The 14,888-nt window shown below is 39.1% G+C and overlaps 1 protein-coding gene across 2 annotated transcripts in view; it reads right to left on the bottom strand.

Annotated features, from left to right (window-relative positions):
• LOC111153324 (polypeptide N-acetylgalactosaminyltransferase 7) overlaps positions 1-14,888 on the bottom strand; it is a 144,117-nt gene that overhangs the window by 25,924 nt on the left and 103,305 nt on the right. For both annotated transcript variants that reach the window (XM_022512281.1, XM_022512291.1), the window contains exon 3: positions 3,689-3,855. In XM_022512281.1, the coding sequence (XP_022367989.1) occupies positions 3,689-3,855 (167 nt within the window). The remainder of the gene's footprint in view (positions 1-3,688; positions 3,856-14,888) is intronic.

The following is a 14,888-nucleotide window of genomic DNA, read 5'->3' on the forward strand; positions in this document are numbered from 1 at the left end:
AATGTAATATTTAGATATAACAAATAAATATACATGTATTTATTTGCAATCTGGTGGAGGAAACTGTTAGAAAAACAAGACACATTTGCCAAAATTTCCACCTTGGTTTTCCAGGTGCTAGAGAGTAGTTTTTATTTGTGTCACTATGAGCCCTTGAAATTGACCCATCATAGCCACAACTAGCTCTTGGATCTCTAAAGATGTTTCTTGGGGACACAAAAAAATATTTTTAAGTTGTTTAAAATTTTGGACCATGAATACATAAACAACAACAACAAAAGCTTATTTATTTTTAAAGATTTATTTATTTGAGAGTGACTGAATGAGACAGAGCATGTGCAAGGGGTAAGGGAAGGCATGGGAAGGGGGGAGAGAAACTTAAGCAGACTCCGCCCTGAGCACAGAGCCCAATGTGGGGCTTGATCCCAGGACCCCAAGATCATACCTGAGCCAAAACCAAGAGTTGGAAGCTAAACTGACTGTGCCACCCAGGTGTCCCATTAGCTTTATTGCATGATGTGCTGGTGCTTAAGTGGTCAAATCAGGCTATACACTTAATACTTGACTCATTTTTAGGGAGCTTATAATTAGAAATACACCTATGTACAGGTATTTAGAATTGAGAAGAAAAAAAATCCACCTTTTTCTATTTTGGCATCCAGTTTTAATGAGTATTACAAATAAAATTCTCATGCTGAGTTATATTTTTTTCCCCAGAGAAATCTAGGTACTTTTCCCTTTAAGTGATTTTTGTTTTGTTTTGTTTTTAAATCTTACCTTTTGATTATTTTTTTGGCTCAGTAACAATCCTAAATTACTTTTTTAAAAGATTTTATTTATTTATTTGAGAGAGAGAGAGAGAACAGGGGGAGGGGCAGAGGGAGAGGAAGAGAGAGAATCTCAAGCAGACTCCCCACTGATGGGGAGCCTGGCACAGGGCTTGATCTCGCAATCCTGAGATCCCCATCACAGCTGAAATCATGAGTTGGACGCTCAACTGACTAAGCCACCCAGGTGCCCCAATCCTAAATTACTTTTTAAAAAGTCTTTCTGAATTGCATTTTGGTGTTCTTTGGGCTATGCAATCGACATAAATCTAAAATAAACTGCTATGGCCAGAAATGAGCTGATAGCCTATTTTCCAAATGTAGATTCTTAGTTCAGGTGATCCAACAGATCGGTTGGTCAATCAAATGACTTCTGGCTTCTTTGGGATCTGCACTGTGGTAGATTCTAAGAATGCTCACAGTTGGGGATTATTTATTCTCTCCAACCCACTGAGGGCAGGCCAGACCATGTACCTTGCCACGGTCCGTGAGATGGGGACAAAATGACGTGAGGCACTTGTGAGCACAAGGGCTAAAATCCCACTAGTGCTTCACCATTAGCTTCTCCCTGCACGAGGCAGGAAATGTCTGAGATCAGGCCGCCATGCAATGGTGATGTGGGGCAGAGCTGGGCTGACCCACAGAAAACACGCAGTAGGAGCCAGGGAATGATACAGCCCTTGTGGTTACAAGCCACCGAGAGTGTGGAGCCCCATTTGACCTCAGCCTCACTTAGCCTCAAGCTGCCTGACATACACGCATGCAGGAACATGCTCTATTTAAAGGTCCCACACCTTGTTTAGAGAGGACACTGTATTTTCCAGAAACCCAGATAGTACGAGCAGCCAGCTCCTCTGCAAGGTATCATCTTAGTATTTTGTCATTAAAAGAAAAATTATAACTCAAAGAACAAACCATGCTCCCACTCACAGGCCAGGACTGACAAATTTTAAGGTTGTTTTGAAATTCGGAAAGTTAAAGACTTTCTGTAGCTCTGTTCAAGAGTATAACCCCAACAAATGCTTCACTGTACTCTGTAAGCGAAGCGGACCCTGCACTTGATTGCTATTAAAATGTGTTACAAGAGACTGAATATTAGAGGTTTGTAACAACAGAAACACTGATCACCAAAATACTAAGGTAAAATGGACAAAAAACCTGAAGTCTAAAATTTTGTGCTCCTTTTCTGAAGCCAAGCAGCTATTTTAGGATGGGAAATATATTTTAGTATTTCTTCACTTTTTTTAAAGGATATGCTAAGCTTCTACTTGTATTAATAACATAGGGCTTCTTAAAAAGAGCATAATCACATACATGAGATTTCTCAGTTATTTTTGTAGATGTAGGTTTTCCTAAATCTAAAATATTGTCGGTACCAACAGGATTACTTTAAAACCTATTTTCAAATATTTAGCTTGAAACAGGAATGTGTCTCAAGGAATGTGTTCCTTAATGAAAACACTCCTATCATAGAAAATTGCAACCAAGATAAGATGTCTAAGTGAAAGGGCATTTGATAGGACTAAGAAGTTTAAAGTTTACATTCTTTAGTGTAATTAAAAGTGATTAGTTGAAAAAAGTGATTAGTTGTACAAAAATGACGGGGAAAGGAAATTGGCCATATTTCTATTTCTTCTCTGTGCTAACTAACGCATGTATACAAGATCAAGATTCTGGTCATGTCCTTGCCAAAACAGCAGAGGTTTATCTAGACTGCAAGGGTTACAAATTAAGTTTTGGAGAAAGCTTTTTTGTAAAGCTGTTCTGAATATTATTTTCATGCTACCCATGTTCTGTCTGCACTGAACATATTCAGTGGTATCACTACTTGTACACAAAAATTCTCTGCAAAACTTATTTGCCGAAAAGCAAATATCCTGCTGTTATCGAGTAGCCTGAGCTCTTTGGTCAATTTTCAAAGAATTCAACTCAGTTTTGTGACAGGCGAAGGGGAGTAAGTAAATACCCAAATCTGGGTTTCTGCAGCACAATTACATTTTTTACTTAGCATGCTGATTTGGGGTGTGAACTATAGCATTATCTATCTTCTCATACTTGTGTCATTAAGAAGATACATTCAGCTTACAATAATGGATCTACTTAAAGAAAAAATGTTAATTTAAAAAACCCACTTATCTGGAAAACCACCACTCAATCTCTGTCTTGCCAAGTTGAACCAAGACTATGCAATATCTCCCTAATGATAAGAGCTGACTCCTTAAAAATAAAAAATAAAATACAATTTCCTTTTAGTCAATGTACTACATCAAATATAGAACAAAATAAGCTCCAGTAGCTACTTTGTATTATAAATAACAATGGCCCACGGTTTCTGGTCAAATTCCATATTTGCATCACTGTTCAAGTGCAAAATACAGGCTATTAAACAGGTATGTGGGTCTCACTTTGACAACCACGGATGGAGCATCAGGTGACACTGCAATATACACACACTTACACTTTTTTGATCTTTCAGTAAATCATCTCCAAAACCAAATTTTTATAAAATCCAAGGCCCGGAAAATTGGTAACATGTAAGATGGTACCGAAACACACAGATTTATGAGCCTGTAGATTTGGATGCATCTGTTAACTACTATCTCTGTGGTGTTTGGCAAGTTACTTAACATCTCTGAGCCTCATGTGTAAAATAAAGATGATATCCTCAAGGATTATTGTCAGGATTAAACAAAATAATCCACATACAATGCTTGGCACATGGCCAACTTGCTGGTAATAGATGCTATCAAGGGATGCTAACTATTCATTTTTAAAGGCTAATTAATTTTAAAATTACATTTTGTAATTGTTCCTAATTAACTTATTTCATAGACAAAATGTCAATTTTCTATAGCCATTACCTTTATTACTGAAATCATCAATTAACACAATTTCTGCTAAATATTTCCTTGGAGTCCTTTTAATTACACTGTGGACTGTTCTCATGAGGGTTGACCATCCTTCGTTATGGAAGACAATGACAACACTGGAAGTGAGCAGGTTTTCATCATAATGCCAATACCTGCACCTGCAAAAGGAAAATTTCACCGTGTTTATTTAGAGGAAATGTATAACACGGGGTTCCACACTTACTATGATTATGTTTTCTGATTGGATTAAATATCATTGACTTAACCGACTTAAGTGAATGAAACACAACCTTTTATGTCTTAACAGAAGCACAGAACAGAAGAGAGAAGATGCTATGAGATGCAGGGACTCATCGACAGAGCTCCTTCCTAACCAACTGGCACTTGCTGTGTGGATAAAGAGAATTAATTTCTGGGTATGTGCTTCCCAGCTGGGGATGCTTCAGATATTATTTACAGCTATCAGGGCTAGGTTGTTTTTTTCCATGACTTAGATCTCAGTTTATTTTCCTTTTTAAAACTTGAGTTTCTAGTGCAAAGGATTTGTTTCACTTGCCGTGTATAAACCACTAGGTAGCTGTGTTTGAAAGCTGTACCATTCTAATACGGGTAAAACATTCAGAAAAAAATAACAACAAAAACAACAACAAAACCCGTTAAATAGGCTGACTTGTGGCATATAGCAGAATAGCAGACATTAAAAAAATTACTGTTGAATGAATTTTAAAGGTTCTAGTAAGGTTTAGTTATTAGATAAGCTAAAGGATAGTTAGCTATTTTATTGTTTTATTTTTATTTTTTTAATTTAAATTCAATTAGCGAACATGTAGTACCTCATTAGTTTCTGATGTAGTGCTCAACGATTCATTAGTTGCATGTAACACCCAGTGCTCATCTCATCACGTGCCCTCCTTAGTGCCCATCACCCAGTTACCACATCCTCCCACCCACCTCCCTTTCTGCAATCCTCAGTTTGTTTCCCCGAGTCAAGAGTCTCTCATGGTTTGTCTCCCTTCTGATTTCTTCCCATTCAGTTTTTCCTCCCTTCCCCTATGATCCTCTGCGCTATTTCTTATATTCCACAGATGACTGAAACCATATAATAATTATCTTTCTTTGATTGACCTATTTCACTTAGCATAATACCCTCAGTTCCATCCATGTTGATGCAAATGGTGGGTATTCGTCCTTCCTGATGGCTGAGTAATATTCTACTGTTTATACAAACTACATCTTCATTATCCATTCATCTGTTGAAAGACAACTCGGCTCCTTCCACAGTTTGGCTATTATGGACATAATGCTGCTATGAACATTGGGGTGCCTGTGCCCCTTCTTTTCATCACATCTATATCTTTGGGGTGAATACCCAGTAGTGCAGTTGCTGGGTCATAGGATAGCTTTATTTTTAACTTCTTGAGGAGCCTCCATACTGTTTTCCAGAGTGGCTGCACCAGCTTGCATTCCCCCCAACAGTGTAAGAGGGTTCCCCTTTCTCCACATCCTCGCCAACACCTGTTTCCTGTCTTTTAATTTTAGCCATCCTAACTGACATAAGGTGGTATCTCATTATGGTTTTGATTTGTATTTCCCCAATGACACTGATGTGAAGTATTTTTTCATGTGTCTACACAAAATTATTTAAAACAACTGTAGTAGGAATAAAGTTCCCAAAAGCCTTTTTCTAATTGAAAGGAGAGTCCAACCAGGGCCTGATAAATACTCAAGGAGCAAGGGAAGGTTCAATGAGTTTCACAAAATATCTATGTATTATACAGATATATACATACATGTGTATATATTCATGCACATTTATTTTTGTTTTTTAACCCCAAAGCTTTTCTTGAAGTAAATAAGCTTGTTTCCAAGATTAAATTTAAAACCATGAGAGCAATAATTAACATTATCAGCTTGATAACCTATCCCAGCACTTAGAATAGTAACTGTTATTTAAAATGGGGCCTGACCCAATACAGATGGAAACAGCCTTTTCTTAGGTGTTTATTTTCCTTTCAAAATTATTCTAAATTATCTATGTTTTTAGAGGTTTCTATAGAAATGCAGATTGAGTCCGGTAATCCATTTAAGTCCTATTTCCTACATCTGCATTTTCTCATTAAACAAGTATTAATTACCTATTACGCCCATGCTCTCTAAGCGAGGCCCTAGGGTTATGGCATTGAGGGGGTTCGGCATGGTTTCTGCCCTTCCGAAGCCATGGTCCTACAGGGGAATCAAGACGCAAAACAAATATCTGTATTTTCCCTGAGTGTGTTGGTGCAAAAACCAGGGTATATATGACAGACGGACCTCACCTAGCCTCAAGACATATGGTCAGGGAGGGCTCCTACAGTCAGTGATTTGAGGGTGAGACCAGAAAGATGATTAAAAAAAAAAAAAAAAAAAGTACTGATCCTCAGAAAGTGGGGAGAGAGTAAGGAGGAAAGATAAAAGCACAAGAATGAATCATGCGCATATGATACAGATACTATAAGAACTTGGAAGAGCAAGGAGCCTGGATGGCTCAGTTCTTAAGTGTCTGCCTCCGGTTCAGGTCATGATCCCAGGGTCCCTGGATAGAGCCCCACATCATCGCACTCCCTGCTCAGCAGGGAGCCTGCTTCTTCCTCTCTCACTTCCCTTGCTTGTGTTCCCTCTCTCACTGTGTCTCTCTCTGTCAAATGAATAAATAAAATCTTAAAAAAAAAAGAACTTGGAAGATCTGTATCATTAGTTAATTAAAATATGAAAGATAAACATAAGTTAAAGAGGAAAAGTTACAAAGAATGGCATTTGCAGTATAACAAATATCAACTTATTATATCCCTGGAACTGTTCTATGTGCTTTACTTTTATTAACTTATTTAATCTCCCAATACCACTCTGAGATTAGTACTATAAATGTCTCCGTTTTACAGACGAGGGGACTGAGACTCAGAGAGAAATGATTTATCTAAGATCATACAGCTAGTAAGTAATGAAGACAGGAAATAAACCTAGGCTATCTTGAATTTATAAGAAATCTTGTTAAGCATAAAACAAATAAAAAAAAATACTAGCTATACCTATGTATGAATGGCTAAAAACTGACCTAAGATCTAAGAATTGAGTATGAAACCAAGTATCATCTCCATACAAGGCATCCATGGAACATGCTGTTATGTGATGGGAACTATTTTTCCTCCCCCTTGCAGCGAGGAGATGGCCCCAGTAATGGGGAAGGAGTAGTGCAGTGTGGCAGCATCTAGCAACAGATTAAACCAAGAGGGCTTTCTAGTGTAACCCAAAGTTGAGATGGGCAAATGCTCTTTCAGAATGAGATAAAAAATACAGTAGTGGAAGAATGCATATCTTGAAAGATGTGATGAGCGTTTCTGGAGAGAAACCAATCTGGGCAGATAGGTTTAATTTAATTTTTTAAAAAAGATTTTATTTATTTGACAGAGAGAGAGAAAGAGTGAGTGCGAGTACACAAGCAGCGGGGAGGAGCAGAGGGAGAGGGAAAAGCAGGGAGCCCAATGTGGGGCTCGATCCCAGGACCCCCAGGATCATGACCTGAGCTGAAGACAGACACTTAACTGACTGAGCCACTCAGGCGCCCCACAGGTTTAATTTTAAATGGGTAGGGAAAACAGCCCCCCAAACAAACTCTAATCCCGATGTAAGTTCAGGCAACCTTTTTCTTTCTCTGAGTAGAACCACTGAGTTTAAAGCAACAGAACCAGAGAGCACAGACAGCAGTTTTGATTTATAACAGACACCAGAGATGGTGAAAATATTTAAGACATGGTAGGACATTTGGGACTTGCTGATTTCTAAGGCAGAAGATGACAACTTGGGGGACGCCAGGGTGTCGCAGTCAGTTAACTGACTTCCTTGATTTCGGCTGTGGTGGGGATCTCAGGGTCATGGGACTGAGCCCCAGGTCAGCCCCTGTTCTCGGTGCAGAGTCAGCTTCAGATTCTCTCTCTCTCTCTCTCCCTCTGCCCCTCCCCCTGCCCACGCTGTTCTCTCCCTAAAACAAATAAATAAAATCTTTAAAAACGGATGACAACTTGGGGAAACGAGCAGACAGGGACTTTGAATGGAAGAGAAAGGAGCTAAAAACACAGAGGGACTGAAGGGGAGCGGGGAGAGGTAGAGTGAAGTCAGGAGACAGTGTACGTTGAGGGACACCATCACTGTCCTGGGGAGAGCTGCATGTGGAGACAGTTTAAAGGTATGGGCACGCTACCTTGCCTTCCTCCATGGGACAAGGGGACAAGAGAGCTGGAATAGAGTGTGTTGTCTCATCTTTTCATCCCCTCTTGCCTACATACAGTTTAGAAATAACTCCAAAGATGTTTAGATTGTGTGACAGTTAACAACTCTTGGTGTATATTTTCCCTGTTCATCTAAAAAATGACCAAAGCAATATACAACTTGTACAATACAGAAGTGTATGAAGGTGGAAGTTCCCTCCTTTACCTTTCCCCATCTATGTCAAATCTCACCTCTTAAGGGAAATCATTGCTAATAGCTGGCTGTGTATTTTTTTTAAAGATTTTATTTATTTATTTGACAGAGATCACAAGTAGGCAGAGAGGCAGGCAGAGAGAGAGAGATTGAGAGAGAGAGGAGGAAGCAGGCTCTCCACTGAGCAGAGAGCCTGATGCCAGGCTTGATCCCAGGACCCTGGGATCATGACCTGAGCCCAAGACAGAGGCTTTAACCCACTGAGCCACCCAGGCACCCCAGGCTGTGTATTTTTGAAATTTTCTTATACTCACGCAGACGTATAAATGTGTATGTGTATATATACACATATACATACACACACAACATATATTCAGATAAGTAGGTATAAATTCTTCTTTCATGTGATTATGTACAGATTTATCTTATTATCTAACTCTTTTTAACTTTTTAACTACTGCATAATATTCCACAGTATGGCTGGCCCATAATTTACTTAACCATTTCCTTATTGATGGACATTTCAGTTGACTCTAAAAACAATGTTACAGTGATCACCCTTACGCATATACCTCCATGCCTTTGCGGAGGCATCTCTCCTATAAAATGCTCAAGGGTGTGTGCTCATTGAGGACAGGAGTCTCATCTATTTTGCTCACCATAATCTAACACAAAATAGCTGCTCCATAAATATTTATTCAGTTGCTCTGGGGATATTTTTGGAAGACCTCTGGATGCATTCTCTTTTCTCAGTAATGTCCACCCTCCCCCCTACAACCCTTCTATTTTGAGGTACCCTAAAGAACAAGTCCATATGGCCGGTGGAGGAGGAGACATTCCTCTTCCACAGAAAGGGGAAGGAAAAGCATTTCTAGAAGCGAGGGATAGAAAATCTGGAGGGAACAAGATGGGAATGAAAGCAAATGGAAGAAAGTATGTGTGCTTGGCCTCCATTTCTGAATCTGAGCAGGAGATCACCAGCAGGGTATGGCTATAGCACAGAACAGAAATAATGTTGAGGTGTACTAAGGCAGACAGGGTTAAACACAATCCCTTTTCCCACCTCTTCTTTGCAGTCTCCCTTGGCTTTAGGATGGAACCAGAGAGCTTGGTATTTCCACATGCTTCCAGTGGGAGCACGGAAGGCAGCCGAGCGTTAAGATCTAGTGGCCTGCCAAGAGTCACCATGGGAAGGGGTAAGATGATATGTAGCAGAGCTATGGGGTAGAAGGCTTAAGCCAGGGACTGGCCCTCAGGGTTCAGAGGATCCACAGTGCCAGTGAAAGCCAAAATGGAGAGGAGTCCCTGGAATGGGGCACGTGGGGAAGGAGCCATCCGTCCCAAGGACAGCAGGAGAACTGACCAGAAGTTACTACAGCAGGAGTTCCTTCAGCAGCAAATGAAGAGAGGTCAATACAACTGTGAAGACAGGAGGAGGCAGCAGAGATGGAGGGTAAACAGTCCAGAGCTGCCCACAACACCTCAAGAATGCAAGACTGTCCTATCACCTGGATGTGACAGAAGAAAGGAAAGGAAGAGATGAGACACTGTGGAGAAGAAACAGCCCAGACAGGGAATATGAACTTCAGGCTGGACACTAGCCCAAAGGAGACCTTTATGCCAATGCAGATTGGGTTCCCTTTAATTACTAGCTTTCATTGACCACCATCAGCCTGAATGGAGGTTCACGAGAAAGTTTAGCTCTTGGGCAGCTTCTCTGACTTTCCATTGTGAGGTAAGTCCTTTGTCTGGAGCATACGGAAATAGAGCTCATAATATACATAAGCCTTAGTATTGAAAGAACCACTCAAGGTATTGAGGTAAAACCCCCTATTTTGCATCATTCCCCTCACTTTACTGTTGTAGAATTTATAAGTTCAAATGAGAAGCAAGGTCAGCTGAACCAAGAATGCCACATTTAAAGGGGTGGGTTTTTTTTTTATAGACTTTTGGCTAATTTCTGCTCTCCAGTGCTTCATTTTTCAAGACAGCTTATAAATCCTCTAACGTCAAGGATAAATCAAGGTCACAAATAATTCACATTCAGATTATGGGTTTGCAATGATTAAAGCTACAGTTATTCTTAAAGTCATTTAACAAAGTATGATCATAGTGGCAATGTGGGCCAGGTCCTGGGGATCAGAAGAAAGGATGGGAATAAAAATTCTCATGGTTCATGGAGGTTCCTCAAAATGTTGAAAATAGAACTACCCTATGACCCAGCAATTGCACTGCTGGGTATTTACCCTAAAGATACAAACGTAGTGATCCGAAGGGGCACGTGCACCCGAATGTTTATAGCAGCAATGTCTACAATAGCCAAACTATGGAAAGAACCTAGATGTCCATCAACAGACGAATGGATAAAGAAGATGTGGTATATATACACAATGGAATACTATGCAGCCGTCAAAAGAAATGAAATCTTGCCATTTGCGACGACGTGGATGGAACTAGAGGGTATCATGCTTAGCGAAATAAGTCAATCGGAGAAAGACAACTATCATATGATCTCCCTGATATGAGGGAGAGGAGATGCAACATGGGGGGTTAAGGGGGTAGGAGAAGAGTAAATGAAACAAGATGGAATTGGGAGGGAGACAAACCATAAGTGACTCTTAATCTCCCAAAACAAACTGAGGGTTGATGGGGGGAGGGGGTTTGGGAGAGGGGGGTGGGATTATGGACATTGGGGAGGGTATGTGTTATGGTGAGTGCTTTGAAGTGTGTAAACCTGGCGATTCACAGACCTGTACCCTGGGGATAAAAATATATGTTCATAAAAATAAATAAATAAATAAAATGCACTGAAAAAAAAAATTCTCATGGTTGTTATTCTATAACTTAAAAATGTAGATTTCAAAACCAAAAGTGAAATACCTATGTATAATTCACTTGTATTCTCTGTACCAGCTATGTTTTTAAGATCTGTAACTTGATATATGGCCTTGTTGTACTTAGACTTTATCAATAAATAATATCTAATTCAGCAGAGTATGAAAAACACAACATTCTTAGGCTGCCAACCCCTGTAATCCAAATAGACTATCATTGATCTATGGTAGTGTGTACGTGTTTGTGTTCACACATGCATGCACATGCTTTTTTAGGCATGGGAAACAAACCCTTAATTTGGGGAACACTTTTTAAAATTATCTACTTTTATTTTTAAATAAATTAGGGATATTTCCTGTCTCCATCTAAAACCTTTTTTGCTCATTCCCATGATAAAAGTAGAAAATTGCTTATGATTTACATGAAACAGTGCTGACACCCAATGGCTGAATAAATTAGTAATGTAGAATATAAAATTTAACTTAGCATTCAGAAACCAATATACATTTTCAATGAAAGGAGAATTACCACTGTTAAACCAAATCGCTCAAACCAACAGACTGGGGGGAGTGGATTTTATCCCGGTATTCAGAATCCATGCACTTTGATTGGAATGACATGAAGTAGGCTCCTTGAGAACATGCTACAGTAGAATGTATTCCTTACAGTTCATTACACACACCGAGATGAAGAACGAAAGCATCAAAGAAATTTATAAATTAAGCTTCCTGATCACCATTCTCCAAATATGCTCCTTTCTGTCGATGTCGTTCCCAGAAAAGCCTGCTATAATCCAGATGTGGACTTGCTACCATAAAGGTGGCCTATTACAACCCTTACTCTGGATAAGAATCCTTTACAAACACAATTTAAAATTACACTGGCACTGGATATATTTTCTGCAACCATATCATACTGCTAGATCACAAACCCCTACAACTTTTCTCCCCTGATTAGCATTAAGTCTAATGTTTTTCATTCTGTGTTTCTGCAGCTGAATGCCACATAAAGCACCGTGTTTACACTTATTGCATTTTACATTTTTGGCTTGGGTACATGTTCCAGCAGGATCTGCTCTCTTTGAGGATTTTGTCAATTGGTGTATACAACCATTCCTCCTGGTTTTTTATGTGGAAGACTGAAATTAGTATGATTTCTATCTCTGTATCCACTGTTTATATGGACAAATATGAGAAGGTCAAATACGGTGCCTGAAAGCTATGTGTAATCCTTGAGAGGCTGCTATCACTCCACCCATCAATTTCATCTAACTGTACCATATTTCACACTACATTTCTTTACCTGGTCCACAAGGAACTGAAAACTTGACTCAGATATGCAGCTACATCAAGATGAATTAGGTATCACACAGTCTCCTGGTCCACTGGTGTAAACTCTTTTTTTTTTTTTTTTAAGATACAGTTGCTGTTAGTTTGATTCCTTTTCATAAACCCAAGCTGGTACCTAGTGAAGGTTACTTTCTAAATATGCATAAGTGATCGTTCCTGGGATCTTAACAGTAGTATATCAGTGCCAAGTTTCCAGAAGCAAACTTTCTCTCTCCTTTTTGGAAAATGCAGGAACTATTTTCCCACCTCCGACTTCCTACAATCTCTCTTCTTTACAATACTTCTGGATTATTGACAGCACTTCCTCTCAGTTCCTCAGTATCTGGTGCTACAAGAGACTTTATTTATTAAAGATGTATTTATTTTAGAGAGAGTAAGAGAGCACGCGAGCGATTGGGGGGGAGGAGCAGAGGGAGAGGGAGAGAGAATATTAAGCAGACTCCTCACTGAGCACAGAGTCTGCCACGGGCTAGATCTCATGACCCTGAGATCATGACCCGAGCCAAAATCAAGAGTTGGACGCTTAAACAACTGAGCCACCCAGACGCCCCTAGAAGAGGCTATTAAAAGCCTCAAATATTTAATGTATTTAGGTGCTTCCTTATTCCATGCTCACTGTTTTGGAATTTAATTCCCTCTTTACCATGTTGCTATAAAACTTTCAATATGGAGATCACTCCTGCATCTAAGAAAGAAACAAGAGTATGCATATGTCTCTTTTTTCTCATATGTAAAACCACATAATATGCCTGAATCATCTGGCTACTCTTTGTTTTTGTTTTTTTTTCTTTATTTTACTCCAAACAGATTTTTAAAATTATTTTTGTTCGGTTATCTTCAGCAGACGCCACTGGGGATGCATTTCTGGAATGTCTCCTGCTTTTCTGAAAGCTGCCCATCACTCAGTCCTGCCCAAGGTCCACTTCTCTGATAGTCTCTCTAAATAACAGTTACTGAGTAGAAGTATCCTGGCACAGGAGGATGGCCTAACAGGAACACTTGGCCAAGCTGGGCCAAAGGTACTCCCCACCCCTTGAACTTTAAGCTTCTGAGATTCCAATTGGTTTCCATTAAGCTCTTGAATGATCCTGTGAGGCATGGGCTGAGCAGAGAAAAAAAGAAGTAGAGATTAGAGTCTATGAACTGCAAAAAAGGAAGAGCATATGACTTTGGTTCTCAACTTTTCATTTCCTGGTCCAGTCAAGTACACTTCCTGACCTTAGGTTCCATGAGATACTCCTACATCCTTTCAATTAATTGCTTGCCACCCCACACTTCCAACCTTCTTCTTCTTATTATTTTTTTAAGCTTAAGCTAGTTGAGAAGAATCATTCCTGGCAAATAATCCATGTTTAACATGTGACTCTTGATATTTTGGTAAACTTCAGTTCATTACGCATATGCCTCCACAGAATTAAACTTAGAGATTTTCACGATCATTTAATCAATCAAACTATCTATCTCTTAAAATTTGAGATTACTGGAGATATTCCTCAATGGTCACTGCTTAAGTTACAAAAAGATGAACTAGAGGTGGCCTTACCAGAGGCCAGTATTACTCGGAAGGTCCTACAAATAATTTTTATGAATGTACAAAACTGAGCTTAAGAAAATTACATAAGCTAACCAAACAGGAGGCTAATACGGTAAACTGATGTAAAAAAACAAACAACCCACAAATTTTCATGTAGCCTAGTCATCACTAGAAAAAGCTGCCTACAAATTCTGATTACAATAGGAACGTTGCTTGGTGAACGTGGAATCTTGACAGTCTTACTGGTTTTGAGAACTCTGTGCATCTTCATCCCCAACAGGGTTTGTTGAACAGAGTAAATTCAAATTGGCTGACTCAAGTCCCCTCTCTCATGGACAGCTGTGGGTACAATGATCACAGAGTTTATTTGGCTCCTCTATTTTCATCCCCATGTAGACAATTTCCTTCTTGATAATATATTCTTTCTTTTACTCGGCACAATAAAATGGAAGCTTTTTTTTTAAACTTTTAAAATTTAATTTAATTTAATCAAAATTCTACTTTAATGTCTTTAAGAGTTTATGCTCCTTTCCACAATTATTAGAAGCCCTAAGATAATCTAGTTCTTTTTCCTCAATGTTCTTATCAATTGCTCTAATTAGTCAGTCTTCCCTTGAAGGTCAAACTTTAGTCTATAGTAACAGAACTCATTTCTCCTTAACCATCTACAAGATGAAAACACCATAGCTGATTGCCAGAAGTCTTGCTCTTAGCCAGAACAGAATTTTCCTGTATTATGTTAATACCCAATACATATTGGTTGATTTGATCTCAAAAACTTTTCTAGGAATACTCCTCTTCTCAGTGTTGTACTGTATCAAAGAGTACCACACATTCTCTTCGTTAATGAATTAAGTATCGATGACAAAGAGAATAATAAGCCTTTAGCTTCTTCTCTATTGAGGTTAAAAGTCAAAATCAATGAACACAGAATTAATGGTTAGGTCTACAAAAGTTTTTCAAGTATACCATCTTTCGGGATTAAACTAGGTAAGTGAAAACATATAGCTTTGCCATA

Source organism: Enhydra lutris, unplaced genomic scaffold, assembly GCF_002288905.1.
Source record: "Enhydra lutris kenyoni isolate GAN:26980312 unplaced genomic scaffold, ASM228890v2 scaffoldscaffold3, whole genome shotgun sequence".
Lineage (NCBI taxonomy): Eukaryota > Metazoa > Chordata > Mammalia > Carnivora > Mustelidae > Enhydra > Enhydra lutris.